At 30.9% G+C, this 22,368-nt stretch overlaps 1 protein-coding gene and 2 long non-coding RNA genes across 3 annotated transcripts; all 3 read left to right on the forward strand.

Moving 5' to 3' along the window:
* Window positions 1–7,659: 7,659 nt before the first annotated feature.
* Window positions 7,660–8,099, forward strand: LOC148764562 (putative defensin-like protein 20). The gene is made up of 2 exons (XM_088806447.1): window positions 7,660–7,717; window positions 7,900–8,099. The coding sequence occupies exons 1-2, from the start codon at window positions 7,660–7,662 to the stop codon at window positions 8,097–8,099; spliced, it is 258 nt and encodes an 85-aa protein (XP_088662573.1).
* A 4,002-nt stretch (window positions 8,100–12,101) lies between these two features.
* LOC148764563 (uncharacterized) lies at window positions 12,102–14,014 on the forward strand. Its single transcript, XR_016024285.1, has 3 exons — window positions 12,102–12,225; window positions 12,875–12,958; window positions 13,817–14,014. It is a non-coding gene; the product is annotated as an uncharacterized LOC148764563 (long non-coding RNA).
* Window positions 14,015–19,181: 5,167 nt separating this feature from the next.
* Window positions 19,182–21,094, forward strand: LOC148764564 (uncharacterized). Its single transcript, XR_016024289.1, has 3 exons — window positions 19,182–19,305; window positions 19,955–20,038; window positions 20,897–21,094. It is a non-coding gene; the product is annotated as an uncharacterized LOC148764564 (long non-coding RNA).
* The last annotated feature ends 1,274 nt before the right edge of the window (window positions 21,095–22,368 follow it).

The raw sequence follows: 22,368 nt of genomic DNA on the forward strand, positions 1-22,368 counted from the left end.
TGCTGAAAAAATGTCCTGGTGGTGAAAAATTACAATTTTGCCCCTGGGGTGGCAAAATTACTATTTTACCCTTTTACTCCAAATTATACCGAAATTAAAATTTTTCACTTCTAAACCTCAAATCTTACTCTAATAAGTCAAATTATACTCCAATAAGTCAAATGGGGCCAAAAAAAATCTTTTCTAAAATTCCCATTTTGTCTCCAGGTGGCAAATGACCATTTTACCCCTAGATAGCGAAAATTTCGGTTTGACTCCAAATTGATCATCGAACTCCGAATCACCCTATTAAACCATTCTGGGACTTTAAAATTCTTAATTTCATCGTAAATTCTCTATTTAATCTAATTCGAGGCTTAAATCACTTTATTGTACCCTAGGTACAATACCGACTTTTGTAAATTTTTCGGGACTCTCCTAGCATGCAAACATGCTTTCCATCACATGTATGTCATGATAAATATTTTTTTATAAAGTCGGGCTTGTCATCTTCTCCCCCACTTGGATCAACCATATGATCCTTCTTGATGACTGATTTCGACATCCGGCTAAATATTAATATTTTAATATTATTTTATTAATAAAATATTATTTTATTCTAAAAATTTTATCTTGTCTCCTTGGTACCCAAAATACCTTATTATGCCTCAATTGACTTTCAAATCGCCTTTTATCACACAAACTCTCCTCCGATAAAATTATTATTATTTTCTCACTTGCGGAATATTTTATCCTAAACTACTCCTTTCGTCTTTTATCACTTCTAAATATTTTAATTGACCTCAATTTGCATTCGATCAACTTTATTTATCACCATATCAAAGTATGGGGTATTTCATACAATATCAGGTTTAGTCTATTCTTAGGTGCTTTTCTAGCGTAATAACATGCTACTCAATGCATGTATGTCATGACATGGATTTATAGGGTCGGGTTTTACATATGTCATGACAATTATTTTTATAGAGTCGGGCTTGTCATCTTCTCCCCCACTTGGATCAACCATATGATCCTTCTTCATGACTAATTTCGACATCAAGCTAAATATTAATATTTTAATATTATTTCATTAATAAAATATTATTTTATTCTAAAAATTTTATCTTGTCTCCTTGGTACCCAAAATACCTTATTATGCCTCACTTGACTTCCAAATCGCCTTTTATCTCACAAATTCTCCTCTAATAAAATTATTATTATTTTATTATTATTTTCTCACTTGCGGAATATTTTATCCTAAACTACTCCTTTCGTCCTTTATCACTTTTAAGTATTTTAATTGACCTCAATTTACATTTGATCAACTTTATTTATCACCATATCAAAGTATAGGGTATTTCATTATACCTCCAAGCAAAAGGTAGAGGGGTTTTGCTTGATCCTTTAAAAGGCTTGTTCTTATGTAAAGGTTGTGTTTTAACTTGAAAAGGTAGTGTCTTGATAGCGGTTACATTCGATCTTGTAAAAAGCAATTTATAGAGGTTACGTCTGATCCTAAAAAAGGCATGTTGTAAAGGTTACAATTGAATTTGTTGAAAAGGTAAGCTGATAGTGGATTCAAACTCTCTATGCTATCAAGGGAGATGACATATGCATTGGCAAGCTGAACCTTTATCAAAATCTTGCTGAGCCATTTCTTACTTTGTTGCTTTTTACTTACTCAATTTATGCTCTGTTTTATTGTTTTAATCTTTCAAAGTTAAACTAAGTTTTTGGAAAAAAGAGAATTTTTACTTAGCAACCAATTCACTTCCCTTTTGATAGTTTTACTTTAAACTTATCTTTTCTAATACATAAATACATATTTACATACATACATAGATGTATATATATTAATTATGTAAAATAATATATTGATTATGTAAAATAATTTGGTGCCCTCTTATCAATTTATGAAAGTGTGTATATATATATATATATATATATATATATAATATTTATCTTTTATGAACATATACAAATATATACATTCTTCTTGTATGAAAGTTTTTCTTATATATAAGGATAATAATATATATTATTCTTTTATCTATATGGCTTATAAATGATCATTTTAAATTAAGATATAGCATTAAATTTATCCATAACCTCATATATATATATATATATATATATATATCATTTTTAATTAATTGTATTGAAATTATCATGATTAAATGAGTCTATCTATAATCGATATACTATGCTATTCAATATTATTAATTTATAATACACACACACATATATGTGGTTTATTAATTTATAATATATTATAATGATAATTTTGAAGTTATAAGTAGCAAATAATCTTTGTAAATGGAAAGTTTAACTAAATGTCAATAAATAAATATAAATATTTATAATTTATAAACATTTAATTTATTTCTAAATGAAATTTACTATGGATGAATCATTATTAATAAATATATAAAAAATTTATATATGTATGCATGCATGTTGTAGTGTCGTCGAAGATTAATATACATATACAATCATAATTAATAAAGACAAAAAGTATAAATGAATTAAATAAACTTATTTATATATTTCTAATAAAAATAAAAATATATAAAAAACACCAATACTAACAAAATATTTTTCCGAAAAATTTCGTAGGTAAACTTCCATTCGTAATACCTTTTCCAACGGAAAATTATGTTGAAAAATTTGACGGGATTAAATAATTTTCGTGCCTAAAATATTTTCAACAAATTTCCGACAAAACTCATTCCATCAAAAAATTCTATCAAAAATCCGTAAGAAATTTCGTTGGAGAATTTGGCAGTTGTCATTTTTTTTGAGCCAAAAATTTTGCTGACAGATTTCTAATGAAATTTTCTCTGTAAGAAACATTTCATCAGAATCTGTTGGAAAATGTAAAATTTAATTCCATTGATAATCCGTTGGAAACCCATTTGAATTTTCCAAAAAACTTTTTTTCAATGGAATTATTTCTGTCGGAACAAGCAGGAATTTTTGTAGTGTCTTAAGTCAAATTATATTCTTTCATCTCATAAATCTTATATTATATATTTCAAGATTCAATTGTGGCTTCCAAGATAAAATTTTAAATTTGAATTGATGGAATATCTTTTGAACACAGTATAATGCATTGATAAGTACCGTTAACTTTGTTGATTATTTAAGAAAAACTTTTAGTTAATATTTTTTTTTCCAAATACTTCTATGAGTAAGTAGTAATTGAGTTTCGAGTCAATATAAGTTTTTTTTTTTCAAAGGTAAAGTAAGCTCTTTTTTAATTTTGACGAAATGTGTCAAGCCCGACCTTATAAAATACTTTCCATGTCATTCATATGATTGACAATATGCTTGCATACTTGGAAAGCCCCGAAAGAAAAATCATTAAAAGACGACAATGTACCAAATGGTACAATTAAGTTAATTTAAGCCTCGAACTAGATCAAATAGAGAATTTAAAATGAAATTAAGAATATTAAAGTCCCATAATGGTTTAATATGATGATTTGGAGTTCGAAGATCAATTTGGAGTCAAACCGAAATTTTTACTGTCTAGGGGCAAAATGGTCATTTGCCACCCAAGAACACAATGGGAATTTTTAGAAAAGAATTTTTTTGGCCCCATTTGACTTATTGGAGTATGATTTGAGTATTGGAGTATAATTTGAGGGTTTGGCAGTGAAAAAGTTTAATTTCGGTGATTTTTAAAGTGTAGGGGTGAAATCGTAATTTTGCCACTCCGGACAAAATTTGAGATTTTGAGAGAATTTAGATCAAATTTGACAAATTGGAGAATGGTATGAGTATAAGGGATGAAAAATATGTCTATGGGCAATTTTTCATTTTTTGGGGTAAAAATGTAATTTTTGACTTTTACGAGGGTAAAAGTGTAAATTTTAAAAATTACTCCACCAAGACTTTGGATAAGTCTGAGAATTTTATCTAAGTTATGGATATGTGGGACAAGTGTATAGTGAAAATTTGGAAACAAATGGATGGCTAGAATTTAAGGAATTAATAAAACATTAAAAAAATGAATAAAATAATATTATATTATTTTAGCCTTTAAAAAGGTAAAAATTTCAGAATTCTCATCTTCTTCAGCTGTCCAAACCAGGGGAGAAAAGGGAAAAAAAACAAATAAGAACCCTACCTGAAAATTTTGGGAAAATCAAGAGAAATCAAGAAATCAAGCATTGAAAAGGTAAATTTCATTGATTTTCCTTGTGATTTTCACTACCCATGCATTTTTTTCTCATTTCCATGCAAAATTAGAAAGTGGGTATGGACACCCATGCTGGCCAAACCTCCATGGATGAGTTTTGAGCTTGATTTTTGGTTGATTTTAATTGAATTAAGTGATTTTAGTTAAGTTATATTGAAATATAGCAAAAATAAGCTAGAGATATAATTTTCTCCCATTGAAACCCATTATGCTGAATTTTCTAGGGGAATATTGGCTGCTGATCTTGATGTTTATTTGAGGAATTATGATGAATAATGATGAATTATGAGCCTAGAAAAATAATGAGAATTTTCGGAGCAAAAATACAAATTTTTACCCACTAGGGGTATTTTCGTTATTTGCTATTGGGACTGATAATTTGCACCACACTGAGGGACATTAAGTCAATTTGGGTGCAATTGAGGTATAGAAACTGAAAAAAATTAATTTGGAGTTTAAACGGACGCGTATATCGATTTATCGGGTAAAAGACCGAAATAGGCTAACACCGCATTTAGGCAAAAATTTAGACATTTTTGCATTCCATATCAAGCATTAGTAGTCTAAATTAGTTTAATTTCAATTTAGTACCAATGTGGTGAATTTCTCGATTTTGTACTGTGTCAAGGTAGTGAGTCCTCCGATAAAGGCAAGGGAATTGCACCCGAGGATCAGTAGTCTGAGTATTTCGAAAATCCCCACTCTAGACACGGTGAGTAACCTTACCATCATTTTAATTATCTAAAGTATGTTTTTATTCGGTTTTGGTGAATTTTATGAAAATGAGTTCAAATGGTAAATTTTTATGTTTTGTAAACAAAATGAGTTTAAATGAAAATATTTTATAAATTGTCTTGAAACGAAATAACGATTTTGAAAATAGAGTAATTGGAGACCACTGATATGTTGTAAATTTAAAATTGAATTAATGGCTTATGTTATTGTATTGGCATGACTGGCTAGGCTGTGTTTTTTATGAATTGTATGAATTGCTTTATTTTACCCTTGCAGGCTTGGTAATAATATATTAGCCCTGTCATGCTGTCAAAATTTTATTGTATGGTGGGTTTGACCTGCTGCAGTGGGTTGGGTTCTGTGGACTAGCCTATTAGAGGGGCACGGAATCCTGTTATATTTTTACCTCGGTTGGAGAGGCGAGTAGGGTAACTCCCGAGGTATAACTTTAAAGTTCACTTCACGCCAAACCACCACATGAAGGGGAACTCGGCCAACGCCAAGGAATGGCTATGTTTTCAAAATAAAAACACGACTTTCTAATAGCCTTGGCGGACTCAGTTAGGATAGCCCTCGGCCAAGGTATCCCAGATAACTGAGTATGATAATAATTTTTGGCATGAGCCAAGCTTTTTAAGAAATTCATAAGCCATACTGATTACTTGCTTTAAATAAATTGATTTCATTTGGTTGAAATAAGTTGAAAGATGATAAATTACAGTTTGATGAAATGTTTTAATAGTCTCCTTGTACTCGACTTTAGATATTTTGAGTGATGTTTGTTTACTCACTGGGATTTTATAATCTCACCACCCTCATTTTCACCCATTTCAGGTTCAGAATAGATTGTAGATAACTGATATCGGCGAGGATTACAGTTGAACTTGCCACATCCAAAGACTGTAGGTTCATTTCTTTTGATACTTTTGGTCATTCGTGGGCCCACGTGTCATGTAAATTAAATCTATACTTTGGTTATCTGTATTACGGTATGTAAGAATTTATTTTACTTTTACGCTATAAAAATTATTTATGCAATGTTCTTAAAATATCGTTTTATGTGAAAATTGAATATTTTATTTAATATTTTTATTTTATTATGACAGTCATAATTCCATTTTAAACGAATGTTTTAGACATCCAAAATTATTTTTGATTATGAAATATGTGTTTTCCACTTACATACTATATTTTTAGATGATTTTGAGATTTTTGAGATAAATGACCAAAATACCCCTGTGAGACGAAAATTATTATTTTATTTGTTTAAGTTGAAAACAATTTAAAATCTTTTAGAATGTGGTATTTGGAAACAATTACCCACAGGGGAAATGAGAAGCTGATATTAAAGCCTTGCGGGGTTTCAGTTGACATTCCGGGTGATGAATGTCGATTGAGACTTCGCGGCGGTTGTCACCGGCTCGATAGTAGTTTCGGGTCGTGACAAAATGGGTTAGACTCTTAGTGTGCCTATTAGTAATTGGTATTTTAATATTATTGTTCTAACATGTTCAATTAATCACCTAAACTTTATACAATCTAAGCAGGCACTACCCTAGCAGCACAGACAAACCAACTTATAAAGGCCTCAAGCATTTTTGTTTTTATCTTTCATTATTTATAAATATATATTATTGTTTAATTAAAATATATTTCTTTAATATTTTTTTCTCTTATTAAATAGGGTTTAGGGGTTAGAGTTTAATATCGTTGATTAAACCTAGATTTTCCATATAGCACGTCAATGAATTAAAGGGGTGGCAACTGCTGGAATTATTGCATCGCAGGTGGTCCAAAGGGAGGTTTTTGCAAGAGAATGAAGGATGGTCATCACGAATGTCATTGTTCTTGTTAATTTTATTGTCTAGTACCCAAAAAAATAATGCTTTGTCGCTTATAAATTAAGTAATTAATATGCTATTCTCAACATTTTTGTTTTCCTCTATTTTATTTTTAATTATATATAATAAGTGGTAAGATGCTCACTCACTTTGGGCATCATTCTTATTATCCTAAAATCGTTAAATATTGGACATTGCATTTTCAGTCGTGAAAAAAGGACGCTTCAGAGGTAGAAACAAACAAAAAGAAAAAAAATATAAATGGTTCTCATGCTTGTCATTTCAATTAGGAATAAAATAATTTTTTCATTACTTTCTAGTAGATTATTTACCAATTATTATTATTTACATATATAAAACTTATTCATATAAATTATATAAGACATATATATGAATATTAATTGTAGACATAATAAAATGTAATAAATTAAAAAATATGAAAGAATATTTGACCTTTCAACTATTAAAATCATAATTAATATCGAGATATGATTCTTAATTGTGGACATAATAAAATGTAATAAATTAAAATATATGAAAGAATATTTGACCTTTCGATTATTAAAATCATATTTAATATTGAGATAATATCAAGGTAGATCATTTTTTATCCTTACTTTTAAATATTTTTTTATTTATAAAACAGACTAATATTTATATATATAAATATATATATTATTTTTTAATTAAAATATATTTCTTTAATAGTTTTTCTTTTATTAAATAGAGTTTAGGTTTTGGAATTTAATATTGCTCATTAAACCGAGATTTTCTTTCCATATAGGACGTCAATGAATTGATATATATATTCGCTATACTTTTCATCTTCCTAAACCTAATTGACTCTGTTGTTTTGTTTTTCGATCTTTCTCGTAAAAGTTGAAGCAATAGGTTAAAAAAATGGGCAAAGTAAAAGTTTTCTCCTTCCTCCTCCTTTCTGCCCTCATCCTATTCATCGGTATGTCACACCCTTTCTTCAAAACATGTTACAAGTTTGTTTCGGTTTATACTTTGTATCTCATTCTGTGGGAAAACCAATTTGAGTTTAAATCATTTATGTAATAGTTTATGTATCTATAATTAATAATACAGTTAAATATGAAGATTAACTTTAAACTTGTTGGATTGTTGTTTTTATAGATTTTGGGCAAGTACAGGTAGTGGCTGCTCAAGCAGTATGTTGCAACAATCATCCTGAACTTGGGAGATGTTTGCCTGGGCAGGATGATAATCCTCAAAATGGTGGCAAATGCTGGAATTATTGCGTCTCAGGTTGTCAGAAAGGAGGCTTTTGCAAGAGAATGAATGATGGTCATCACGAGTGTCATTGTTTTTGTTAATTTCATTACCTAGTATCCAAAAAAAATAATGCTTTGTCGCTTTTAATTAAATAATTAATATGCTATTCTCAATAGCATCATTTGACAAGTTTATGACTTGATTAAGCTTCGAATTATGGTTTGGAGCAAAGCTAAATGGCCCGAAGTTGATAATATCAGTCGATGAATTATTCAGAAATCTGACTTCAATTTGTTATGTTCAGAAATTAGAAAAAATCGACAAGAAAATTAAAGGCTTGATAACTCAATTAAGATGGGTTAAATTTAATGTTGATGGAGCTACAGCAAGTAATCTGGATAAGGCAGGAATTGGAAGAGTTTCACAGGATGTTTAGGGAAAAGTTATTATAAATTTTCAAAGCAGATTGGTGTCTATGATGCCAACCATGCTGAGGTTTTAGCCATTCGTGAGGTCTCCATATTATTTTTCAGGCACTTAAAAATTCTCAACTTAAATTATGGATTCTTCAATGCAGTGACATGGATTTGTAATGTTGCGAAAGCATTATGGATTTATAGACAATGTATGCAACAAATTGAGTGGCTGCAAAAGTATATTATCTCTTGGAAGGTTACGCACACATTAAAAGAGTTCAATCATGAGGTCGATGAATTTGGCCAAACAAGGAGTTATAAAGGGGGAGTGATCTTGTAAAGTTCTACGAAATCTAGAAGTGGGGTCCGACTAGAAAGATTTTATGAGATAGAATCTGAATAAAAAGGTGTTTTAGGAAAAAGGAAGCGGATTTAGATTTGACTTCTTAGGAATTTGAGTTTCATAGTCAGCGGCCGTATTGATGTGAGGGAGTTGGTCAGGATTGGGAGGAATTTGAATTTAAATTTGATTCTCATCAAATCTGATGGAAAGGAAACACGGGCTAGAAGTATTTGGACAACTACTTTGAGATATTTGGACAACTCCAAGTGTGAAAAAGGCTTTAGGGCAGCATAATTGGGGCAGCATACAACGTAGTTCAATTTAGGACATTCTTCATCTTGGTTTGGACAGTCAACAGTGGGTTCCAAATGAAATAATTCAGTTATTTAGCCAACTTATGCATAGATTTAATGGGTTGTAGTTCTTCGTCTTCATGTACCCGGTTTTATTTATCCGCTCCGAATTTATGAAGTCAAGTTGGACTTAGGCATCCAATCTCCCCAAATTGGATGTTGTTAGGATTGGAGTTGTTTTCTTGACTTCCTTCATTGTTATTTTTTTTTTTGGTTTTATGCATTCATAAAGTCCAAGTCAATTTGACATTGGCATTAAGCAAATAAAAGTTTACGTATTTTTTTTAAAAAAAGTTTATTATAAATTATAGAAAAGCTTATGTGTAAATCAAATATATGTATATTATAATTAATAGATACATAATTATACAATTATATATAAATAATATAATTAGTATAATGATATAATATGTTATTTATGTACAATAATACAATCATGTCTTATTTATTTATGGAAATATTTATATATATATATCTCATAAAATTAATATAATATTCTATAAACTATATAATATTATTTTGTTGTTTATATAATATTTTATTTATTACTTATTACTAACTACATATATTATTTTGTAAAATATAACTTATATTATTTTGTATAATATAGCTTATTTATAGTTAGTATAATTCATTTAATGATATATATATATATATATTAATTATGTACATTAATTTAGTCCCATCTTATCTATTTATAAAAGTATATATATATATATATACACACACACACACAAATATCATATTTTATTTATGTATAAAGTAATATTTATAGATAATCATAATATATGACATATTAATGTATAATATAAAATATGCAAAATTATTTTGTTGCTTATATAATATACTGCTTATGACTTATTATTAACTAAATATATTATTTTGTAAAATATAAGTTACTTATATATCAATATATATAAGTTATATATTAATATTATATAGTATATTAATATATGTTATACTTTGATATGTTACAAAGTTTGTATATATAATAACTATTATACCATATATTATATACACAAAGATAATAACTAATAAAGTTATTAAGTGTGTAATCATATAAATAAAGTTCTATAAATTGTAAAAATGGTTATCTGTAAATCAAATATATATATGTTATAATTAATAGATACATAATTATACAATTATATATGTAATATAATATAATATAATTAGTATAATGATATAATATGTTAATTATGCGCAATAATACAATCATGTCTTATTTACTTATGAAAGTAAATATATATATAATAATATTAATGTATTATACTTATTAAATATACAATATTACTTGGTTGTTTATATAATATATTTTTATTACTTATTACTAACTAAATATATTATTTTGTAAAATATAACTTACTTATAGTTAATATAACACATCTAATGATATATATATATATATATATAATATATTAATAGTATTATATATTTCATAAATACTGTCACGATTCGGTACTCCCCTCGAGCTTGTGACAACCGCCGTGGTGTCCCGGTAGACATTCATTGCCCGGAATGTCAACTCGAAACCCCGCAAGACTTTACTATCAATTTCTCTATTCCTTTATGAGCAACCATTGTCAAATATCGTGTTCTAAAAGATTTTAAGCCGTTTCCAACTTAAAACAAATAAAATATTAATTTTCGTCTCACAGAGATATTTTGGTCACTTTTCTCAAAAACTTTGAAACTGGCTAAAATGTAACATACAAGTACAAAAGACATAATTCATAATCAAAATGAGTTTAAAAGTCTAAAATCTTCATTTAAAACGAAATTACGGTTATTTGAATATAATAAGAAAATAAAAGAAATATTAAGTAAAATATTCTATTTTCTTATAAAACAATATTTATAGAGTTATACGTGAATAATTTTTATAGCGTAAAAGCTAAATAAATTTATACATACTGAAATACAGTAAGCCAAAATATTTAATTTAATTTACAATAACAAGAGGGCCCCTGAATAAACAAAAGTAAAGAGGACTGTGAACCTACGGTTTGGAAAATGCAGATCCAACGGTAGTCCTCGATGAGATCAGCTATCTACAGCCTATACTGAACTTGAAATGGGTGGAAAGGAGGGTGGTGATATTATAAAATCCCAATGAGTAAACAGACATCATCATAAATATCTAGAGTTGAGTACATGGAGACAATAAAATAAATCATCGTAAACTGGGTCACAGCATTAGAATTGTCAAGCCCGACCTTATAAAATACTTTCCATGTCATTCATATGATTGACAATATGCTCGCATACTTGGAAAGCCTTGAAAGAAAAATCGTTAAAAGACGACAATGTACCAAATGGTACAATTAAGTTAATTTAAGTCTCGAACTAGATCAAATAGAGAATTTAAAATGAAATTAAGAATATTAAAGTCCCAAAATGGTTTAATATGGTGATTTGGAGTTCGAGAATCAATTTGGAGTCAAACCGAAATTTTTACTATCTAGGGGCAAAATGGTCATTTGCCACCCAAGGACACAATGGGAATTTTTAGAAAAGAAATTTTTTAGCCCCATTTGACTTATTGGAGTATGATTTGAGTATTGGAGTATAATTTGAGGGTTTGGCAGTGAAAAAGTTTAATTCCAGTGATTTCTAGAGTGTAGGGGCAAAATCGTAATTTTGCCACCCGCGAACAAAATTTGAGATTTTGAGACAATTTAGATCAAATTTGACAAATTGGAGAATGGTATGAGTATAAGGGATGAAAAATATGTCTATGGGCAATTTTTCAATTTTTGGGGCAAAAATGTAATTTTTGACTTTTACGGGGGTAAAAGTGTAAATTTCAAAAATTAATCCACCAAGACTTTGGATAAGTCTGAGAATTTTACCTAAGCTATGGATATGTGGGACAAGTGTATGGTGAAAATTTGGAAACAAATGGATGGCTAGAATTTAAGGAATTAATAAAACATTAAAAAAATGAATAAAATAATATTATATTATTTTAGCCTTTAAAAAGGTAAAAATTCCGGAATTCTCATCTTCTTCAGCTGTCCAAACCAGGGGAGAAAAGGGGAAAAACAAAAACAAGAATCCTACCTGAAAAATTTGGGGAAAATCAAGAGAAATCAAGAAATCAAGCATTAAAAAGGTAAATTTCATTGATTTTCCTTGTGATTTTCACTACCCATGCATTTTTTTCTCATTTCTATGCAAAATTAGAAAGTGGGTATGGACACCCATGCTGGCCAAACCTCCATGGATGAGTTTTGAGCTTGATTTTTGGTTGATTTTAATTGAATTAAGTGATTTTAGTTAAGTTATATTGAAATATAGCAAAAATAAGCTAGAAATATAATTTTCTCCCATTGAAACCCATTATGCTGAATTTTCTAGGGGAATATTGGCTGCTGATCTTGATGGTTATTTGAGGAATTATGATGAATAATGATGAATTATGAGCCTAGAAAAATAATGGAAATTTTTGGAGCAAAAATACAAATTTTTACCCACTAGGGGTATTTTCGTAATTTGTTATCGGGACTGATAATTTGCACCACACTGAGGGACATTAAGTCAATTTGGGTGCAATTGAGGTATAGAAACTGAAAAAAATTAATTTGGAGTTTAAACGGACGCGTATATCAATTTATCGGGTAAAAGACCGAAATAGGCTAACACCGCATTTAGGCAAAAATTTAGACATTTTTGCATTCCATATCAAGCATTAGTAGTCTAAATTAGTTTAATTTCAATTTAGTACCAATGTGGTGAATTTCTCGATTTTGTACTGTGTCAAGGTGGTGAGTCCTCTGATAAAGGCAAGGGAATTGCACCCGAGGACCAATAGTCTGAGTATTTCGAAAATCCTAACTCTAGACACGGTGAGTAACCTTACCATCATTTTAATTATCTAAAGTATGTTTTTATTCGGTTTTGGTGAATTTTATGAAAATGAGTTCAAATGGTAAATTTTTATGTTTTGTAAACAAAATGAGTTTAAATGAAAATATTTTATAAATTGTCTTGAAACGAAATAACGATTTTGCAAATAGAGTAATTGGAGACCACTGATATGTTGTAAATTTAAAATTGAATTAATGGCTTATGTTATTGTATTGGTATGACTGGCTGGGCTATGTTTTTTATGAATTGTATGAATTGCTTTATTTTACCCTTGCAAGCTGGGTAGTAATATATTAGCCCTGTCATGCTGTCAAAATTTTATTGTATGGTGGGTTTGACCTGCTGCAGTGGGCTGGATTCTGTGGACTAGCCTATTAGAGGGGCACGGAATCCTGTTATATTTTTACCTCGGTTGGAGAGGCGAGTAGGGTAACTCCTGAGGTATAACTTTTAGAGTTCACTTCACGCCAAACCACCTCGTGAAGGGGAACTCGGCCAACGTCAAGGAATGGCTATGTTTTCAAAATAAAAACATGACTTTCTAATAGCCTTGGCGGACTCAGTTGGGATAGCCCTCGGCCAAGGTATCCCAAATAACTGAGTATGATAATAATTTTTGGCATGAGCCAAGTTTTTTAAGAAATTCATAAGCCATACTGATTACTTGCTTTAAATAAATTGATTTCATTTGGTTGAAATAAGTTGAAAGATGATAAATTACAGTTTGATGAAATGTTTTAATAGTCTCCTTTTACTCGACTTTAGATATTTTGAGTGATGTTTGTTTACTCACTGGGATTTTATAATCTCACCACCCTCATTTCCACCCATTTCAGGTTCAGAATAGATTGTAGATAACTGATATCGGCAAGGATTACAGTTGAACTTGCCACATCCAAAGACTGTAGGTTCATTTCTTTTTATACTTTTGGTCATTCGTGGGCCCACGTGTCACTGTAAATTAAATTCTATACTTTGGTTATCTGTATTACGGTATGTAAGAATTTATTTTGCTTTTACGCTATAAAAATTATTTATGCAGTGTTCTTAAAATATCGTTTTATGTGAAAATTGAATATTTTATTGAATATTTTTATTTTATTATAACAGTCATAATTCCATTTTAAACGAATGTTTTAGACATCCAAAATTATTTTTGATTAAGAAATATGTGTTTTCCACTTACATACTATATTTTTAGATGATTTTTGAGATTTTTGGGATAAATGACAAAAATACCCCTGTGAGACGGAAATTATTATTTCATTTGTTTAAGTTGGAAACAATTTAAAATCTTTTAAAATGTGGTATTTGGAAACAGCTACCCACAGGGGAAATGAGAAGCTGATATTAAAGCCTTGCGGGGTCTCGGTTGACATTCTGGGTAATGAATGTAAATTGAGACGTCGCGGCGGTTGTCATGGGCTCGATGGGAGTTTCGGGTCGTGACAATTAAGTTGGTATCAGAGCCAGGTTGGTTTGAAAGATTAGAGTTTTGGGTTTAAAGTTATTTTAAAGCTATTTTAAAAATTTACAGTGTCAGTGTGGCCCCGAGTTAAGTTAGGTTAAGTTGAATAAAATACATGCATAAGCATATAGAGCCTGAGGTTGCCTAAACTCACTTTGTTCCCTATTATAGATTATTATGTCTCATCGACGCGAACAACCACCTTTCACTAGATCAGCTGGAAGGGGAAGAGGTCGTTTCCAACGTCGTCAGTTAGGTGCAATAGAGGAGGAATTGACTGCATCCACCATTCGGGCAGCACCTACTGCTGAACAAACCAAGACTCCTCCACATCCTCCACCTCCTCTACCACTTACTAGTATTCCTGCTATGCCTCTTGAGGCAGTTCAGGCATTAGCAGCCTTCTTTACTGCTATTGCTGGCCAGGCTCAGGCTGGTCAAGTTCTTCCTACAGTTCCTCTGGCTGCTCCTTCAGTACCACCATCCCCACCTCCTGTCCCACCACTAGTGCTGGATGTTTCTGATTCTAAGAAGCTTAAAGAGGCTAGGCAACATAGTTGTGTTTCTTTTATGGGTGAGTCGGACGCAACCGTGGCTAAAGAGGTGGTGCGAATGGCTTTAAGAGCTGAGAAGCTTGCGAATGAAAATAGGAGTTTGCGAGCTGAGTTAGCAAAAAGGAGAAATCTGAGTGTATCTTCTAGTCAGCCACCAAAAAGGGGTAAAGACTCCTTTGTTTCAGGAAGTTCACGTAGATGCAGAAATTGTGGGAATTATCATGTTGGGCTGTGCAGAGGGCCTGCACGATGTTTTCATTGTGATCAACAGGGTCACATTAGGAGAGATTGTCCACAGTTAGGACGGGCTACGGTAGCTGCTCTATCTCCACCAGCTCATACGGACATACAGAGGAGAGATTCCTCTAGATTGCAACCGAGACAGGGATGATTTTGACATACCACCAAGGGTAGATTAAATAAGTTGAAATTAGTGCTCTAATAAAGTACGTATGATAGAAAGCTAGTTAGTAAGTTGTAGTTTTCATGATCATGAAATATATAAAGATTATCAATATATGGACATACATTTGGAGTTGTAATTTACAAGTTTGAAGTATTTAAGATATGATTAAATGGAATTAGCATTAGTTAGGGTACGTAAATCTTTTAATTAATTTCTATGGAGTATCCATGATAGTAGAATGGAGGAACATCGTGCAGTGATGCTATATGGTGAAATCACTATACAATATGGAAAGGGTATTTTCGAGTGGGATTTATTGACTGATGATAAGTGATGAGCAATTTGAGATACATGTAGCTATGAATAAATTTGGAGATCTTTGCTTAAACAAACTCGTATTAAATGTTATGGTAAAGATATATGAATGCTAGTGGCAAAAAAAAAATACGTTAAATCAATGTTTTGATTTCACACTTGTGATAGAAAGTTAGTCTTGCTAATTGTGGTATAGACTCGAAGGGAAGCCACACGATTGTGAATAATTGAGGTAGTAGCTTTAAAGGTGGAAGAGTTGCTAAGATAAAGTGAATTCAAACCGTTGCAACGCCACAGTACTGACTATCAAACGCTGTCACGTTAAGAACCCCTAATGGCTAGAAAGTAGAGCAAATTGAGAGTGGCATGAAGATGAAACACACGAGTTGAAGAATGGTCATTGGTTTTCATGCTAAGCTTTGTTGTTTGGAGTCTTAAGTGCATTTGGAGGTATTAAGATAAAGATGATGAGTGAAATTGCAAAGTTTTTTTTTTATTTTTTTATTATTGCCTTATATATATTGGCATGTAAGAGAAAGAAAAGTTAGAGAATTTTTTAGATGGCTACATAAAAATAAATTAACATGTGGAGTGTTAAGATGAATAATATGATGATTGAAGTCAAATCTTAAGAAATAAAGAAGACAAGAGATTAAGTCTTGTTAAAGACTAAAGAGGAAGCGAGCGAAAGGTTAGATGAATGTATGAGATACTGATAAGAGATGTCAATAGCAAGTGAGGAAAATGTAAATAAAGATTTCAATAATGATATAGCAAATGAGTTTATATAGAATATTGTTATGAGAATATACTGATCTTGTCTTGACCTTGTTGAAAGGAAAGGATTAGTAACAACACAAGTAAACTAGGTGACATGCTAGAAACCCATGGAGATAAATTGAAGCATGAGTAGTTGGGCATGCCTTTATGGAAATGATATACTTGGTGTATAAAAGAGTAAATAAGTGATTAAGTGTTTCAAGAATGTTTAAACGCCCTTGAGAAAGAATTATAAGTTATACATGATGGGCATAAGATGCGTGACTTTGAAACTTGCTAAGGAGCCAAATGGCTAAGTTACGGGTTAAATGATCATATGTTATGAGACATAAATTTAAAATAAATATCCCTAAGGAAATACTCAAGAGAAGTTCTGCCATGGATCTTGTGAAAGCAAGCACTAAGTTATGTAGTTATAAAAAGGAAGCTATAAGCTGAGAGTGGTATAAGTATTAACATTAAAAAGTACTTGAGGAGAATTTAGTTTCAAGTCTTGTAATTTCAATTACAATTTGTAAATTAGTTAAGGAAGAATGATGTTATATTCATATGAAAGAGTGGAATAAAGGATGATAGAAGTTAACCTTGATAATGAAGTCAGATAATGAAACTTTCTTAATATATTATGGGAATTGGAATTCGAAAATGCGTGAGGCATACATGATTCAAATGAATCTGAGTTTTAAGTGACAAATCAATATCGAAATGCAATAAGGATACAATATATAGGAGACATGAAGGATAATCGAGGAATAAGGATGACTTTTAGGAATAGTAGTATTGCATAAGATGCAATGATCAAGTCAAGATAAATTTTTGAGATACCAATGGGATTATAAAACATACACGCATAATAGATTATAATTCAATGGAGATGACATTGTGATGCAATGATATACAGTACAAGGAAACTTAAGCATATAATTGGAAACGATAAGAAGAGAATATAAGTATATAAATGATGAGGAACTATACACAGGCATGATGAGAATTTGTATGAATTATGAAGCTTATTCTATTGAATCTTGATTGTGGATGGGAATGAATTAAGAGAAATTAGTCTGAAGGCATTTGAAAACAGAGACTCGTATACATAATGAGGAATATAGACATTTGAATGTATATGTATATGTATGTGTGGAGTAGTGATGTACCCAACTAAATGAATAATGGTTTTAGTGGTTCAAGATTTGAACTCAATATATTTGATGAGTTGTATAGATAATGTAACGATTAAGAATCTTATCAGAAGACGATTTATGGTGACCTAAGGAATTTTGGAAAAATAGTTAAGGGAATATAATCTATAGTACGATTAAGCCATATGAGATGGATTAATAGGATTAAGAAGATTGAAATTTCCTAAATGCAAAGTAAACATGAAATAAGTAGAAATAATTAAAGCCATTAATTTTCCTGAACGCTGAGTATATGTACAGGAATGAGTATGGCGTGTTAATGATGTTGTAAACTACACAATAGTGTATGAGGATAGGATGAATGAATGAAAGTCGAGAAGTTTGATATGGAATGAAGTAATAAGATAGTGATTGGTATACCTAAATAAGAGTAAAATGCGATCGAAATTGGTATGATTGAGATGGAGTTATGGTTCAAGCTTAATGATAGTAATAGAAGCATGCTTAATGTCTCAATATAAGAGATCATAATTGTGAAGGTTATTATGATATGATTTTAAAGGATAATAATAGACATAAGCGACGTACTTGAGTTGAATTGGAGGTAAATGAGGTGAACAAATCGAAATTCCCTCTAAAGGGGAGGACATAAGAAGTCGAGCATTAGATGAGAAAACAATACCCCCACATTTTCTCTGAGTTCAGTACATGAAATTTTGAGGTCAAAATTTTATTTTAAGGGGGGTAGTGTTGTCAAGCCCGACCTTATAAAATACTTTCCATGTCATTCATATGATTGACAATATGCTCGCATACTTGGAAAGCCTTGAAAGAAAAATCGTTAAAAGACGACAATGTACCAAATGGTACAATTAAGTTAATTTAAGTCTCGAACTAGATCAAATAGAGAATTTAAAATGAAATTAAGAATATTAAAGTCCCAAAATGGTTTAATATGGTGATTTGGAGTTCGAGAATCAATTTGGAGTCAAACCGAAATTTTTACTATCTAGGGGCAAAATGGTCATTTGCCACCCAAGGACACAATGGGAATTTTTAGAAAAGAAATTTTTTAGCCCCATTTGACTTATTGGAGTATGATTTGAGTATTGGAGTATAATTTGAGGGTTTGGCAGTGAAAAAGTTTAATTCCAGTGATTTCTAGAGTGTAGGGGCAAAATCGTAATTTTGCCACCCGCGAACAAAATTTGAGATTTTGAGACAATTTAGATCAAATTTGACAAATTGGAGAATGGTATGAGTATAAGGGATGAAAAATATGTCTATGGGCAATTTTTCAATTTTTGGGGCAAAAATGTAATTTTTGACTTTTACGGGGGTAAAAGTGTAAATTTCAAAAATTAATCCACCAAGACTTTGGATAAGTCTGAGAATTTTACCTAAGCTATGGATATGTGGGACAAGTGTATGGTGAAAATTTGGAAACAAATGGATGGCTAGAATTTAAGGAATTAATAAAACATTAAAAAAATGAATAAAATAATATTATATTATTTTAGCCTTTAAAAAGGTAAAAATTCCGGAATTCTCATCTTCTTCAGCTGTCCAAACCAGGGGAGAAAAGGGGAAAAACAAAAACAAGAATCCTACCTGAAAAATTTGGGGAAAATCAAGAGAAATCAAGAAATCAAGCATTAAAAAGGTAAATTTCATTGATTTTCCTTGTGATTTTCACTACCCATGCATTTTTTTCTCATTTCTATGCAAAATTAGAAAGTGGGTATGGACACCCATGCTGGCCAAACCTCCATGGATGAGTTTTGAGCTTGATTTTTGGTTGATTTTAATTGAATTAAGTGATTTTAGTTAAGTTATATTGAAATATAGCAAAAATAAGCTAGAAATATAATTTTCTCCCATTGAAACCCATTATGCTGAATTTTCTAGGGGAATATTGGCTGCTGATCTTGATGGTTATTTGAGGAATTATGATGAATAATGATGAATTATGAGCCTAGAAAAATAATGGAAATTTTTGGAGCAAAAATACAAATTTTTACCCACTAGGGGTATTTTCGTAATTTGTTATCGGGACTGATAATTTGCACCACACTGAGGGACATTAAGTCAATTTGGGTGCAATTGAGGTATAGAAACTGAAAAAAATTAATTTGGAGTTTAAACGGACGCGTATATCAATTTATCGGGTAAAAGACCGAAATAGGCTAACACCGCATTTAGGCAAAAATTTAGACATTTTTGCATTCCATATCAAGCATTAGTAGTCTAAATTAGTTTAATTTCAATTTAGTACCAATGTGGTGAATTTCTCGATTTTGTACTGTGTCAAGGTGGTGAGTCCTCTGATAAAGGCAAGGGAATTGCACCCGAGGACCAATAGTCTGAGTATTTCGAAAATCCTAACTCTAGACACGGTGAGTAACCTTACCATCATTTTAATTATCTAAAGTATGTTTTTATTCGGTTTTGGTGAATTTTATGAAAATGAGTTCAAATGGTAAATTTTTATGTTTTGTAAACAAAATGAGTTTAAATGAAAATATTTTATAAATTGTCTTGAAACGAAATAACGATTTTGCAAATAGAGTAATTGGAGACCACTGATATGTTGTAAATTTAAAATTGAATTAATGGCTTATGTTATTGTATTGGTATGACTGGCTGGGCTATGTTTTTTATGAATTGTATGAATTGCTTTATTTTACCCTTGCAAGCTGGGTAGTAATATATTAGCCCTGTCATGCTGTCAAAATTTTATTGTATGGTGGGTTTGACCTGCTGCAGTGGGCTGGATTCTGTGGACTAGCCTATTAGAGGGGCACGGAATCCTGTTATATTTTTACCTCGGTTGGAGAGGCGAGTAGGGTAACTCCTGAGGTATAACTTTTAGAGTTCACTTCACGCCAAACCACCTCGTGAAGGGGAACTCGGCCAACGTCAAGGAATGGCTATGTTTTCAAAATAAAAACATGACTTTCTAATAGCCTTGGCGGACTCAGTTGGGATAGCCCTCGGCCAAGGTATCCCAAATAACTGAGTATGATAATAATTTTTGGCATGAGCCAAGTTTTTTAAGAAATTCATAAGCCATACTGATTACTTGCTTTAAATAAATTGATTTCATTTGGTTGAAATAAGTTGAAAGATGATAAATTACAGTTTGATGAAATGTTTTAATAGTCTCCTTTTACTCGACTTTAGATATTTTGAGTGATGTTTGTTTACTCACTGGGATTTTATAATCTCACCACCCTCATTTCCACCCATTTCAGGTTCAGAATAGATTGTAGATAACTGATATCGGCAAGGATTACAGTTGAACTTGCCACATCCAAAGACTGTAGGTTCATTTCTTTTTATACTTTTGGTCATTCGTGGGCCCACGTGTCACTGTAAATTAAATTCTATACTTTGGTTATCTGTATTACGGTATGTAAGAATTTATTTTGCTTTTACGCTATAAAAATTATTTATGCAGTGTTCTTAAAATATCGTTTTATGTGAAAATTGAATATTTTATTGAATATTTTTATTTTATTATAACAGTCATAATTCCATTTTAAACGAATGTTTTAGACATCCAAAATTATTTTTGATTAAGAAATATGTGTTTTCCACTTACATACTATATTTTTAGATGATTTTTGAGATTTTTGGGATAAATGACAAAAATACCCCTGTGAGACGGAAATTATTATTTCATTTGTTTAAGTTGGAAACAATTTAAAATCTTTTAAAATGTGGTATTTGGAAACAGCTACCCACAGGGGAAATGAGAAGCTGATATTAAAGCCTTGCGGGGTCTCGGTTGACATTCTGGGTAATGAATGTAAATTGAGACGTCGCGGCGGTTGTCATGGGCTCGATGGGAGTTTCGGGTCGTGACAAGAATACATTTCATTTAAAATATGTAAAGAGGCTTATGAATCTCATAAAAACTAGGCTTGTGCCATAAATCCATTCTCGAGGACACCTTGGCCGAGGCATCCTACCGAGACCGCCAAGGCTATTAAAATTCACATTTCGCATAAATCATGTTTTTGTTTTGAAAACATAGCCATTCTTTGGCGTTGGCTGAGTTCCCCCTCACGTGGTTGTTTGGCGTGAAGTGAACCCTAAGCTTTACACCAGGAGATACCCTACGAGCCTCTTCGTTCGAGGTAAGAATATAATGGGGTTTACCGTGCCCCTTTAAAAGGCTGGTCCACAGAAACCCCATACTGCAGTGATTAATTAATATATAATCTACCATACAATAAAACTCAATAACATGATATGGCAATTTTGTAATTCGCAGTCTTTCAAGGCAACCAAACAATTCGTATTTCAATACAATTGCCAACTAGCCAATCATGCCCGATTTATCATATGTCAATCAATTTAAACAATCAAATTGCCACAATTAACAGTCTCTGTGTACTCTATTTTTCAAAATCATTATTAATTTCAAAACAATTTATAATTTAATTTCATTGAAACACATTTATTCATAAAACATGAAAATTTACCTTTTTAAATTTCTTTTTCCATAGAATTCATGAAATCCCCTAAAAACTACCCTAGATAATTAAAATGACAGTAAGTTTACTCACAATGTCTAGAATGCAGACTTTCGACGCACTCTATCTACTGGTCCTCGGATGTAATTTCCTTACTTTTATCGGAGGACTCACCACCTTAACACAGTACAAAATCGAGAAATTCACTACATTGGTACTAAATTGAAATTAAACTAATTTAGACT

The sequence above is a fragment of the Theobroma cacao genome, chromosome 1 (assembly GCF_053813885.1).
Source record: "Theobroma cacao isolate CCN51 chromosome 1, ASM5381388v1, whole genome shotgun sequence".
Taxonomy (NCBI): domain Eukaryota; kingdom Viridiplantae; phylum Streptophyta; class Magnoliopsida; order Malvales; family Malvaceae; genus Theobroma; species Theobroma cacao.

Coding starts and splice junctions, on each gene's coding strand:
- LOC148764562 (XM_088806447.1), top strand. CDS start 7,660: ATGGGCAAAGTAAAAGTTTTCTCCTTCCTCCTCCTTTCTGCCCTCATC. Junction 7,718..7,899: donor TGCCCTCATCCTATTCATCG/GTATGTCACACC, acceptor TTGTTTTTATAG/ATTTTGGGCAAGTACAGGTA.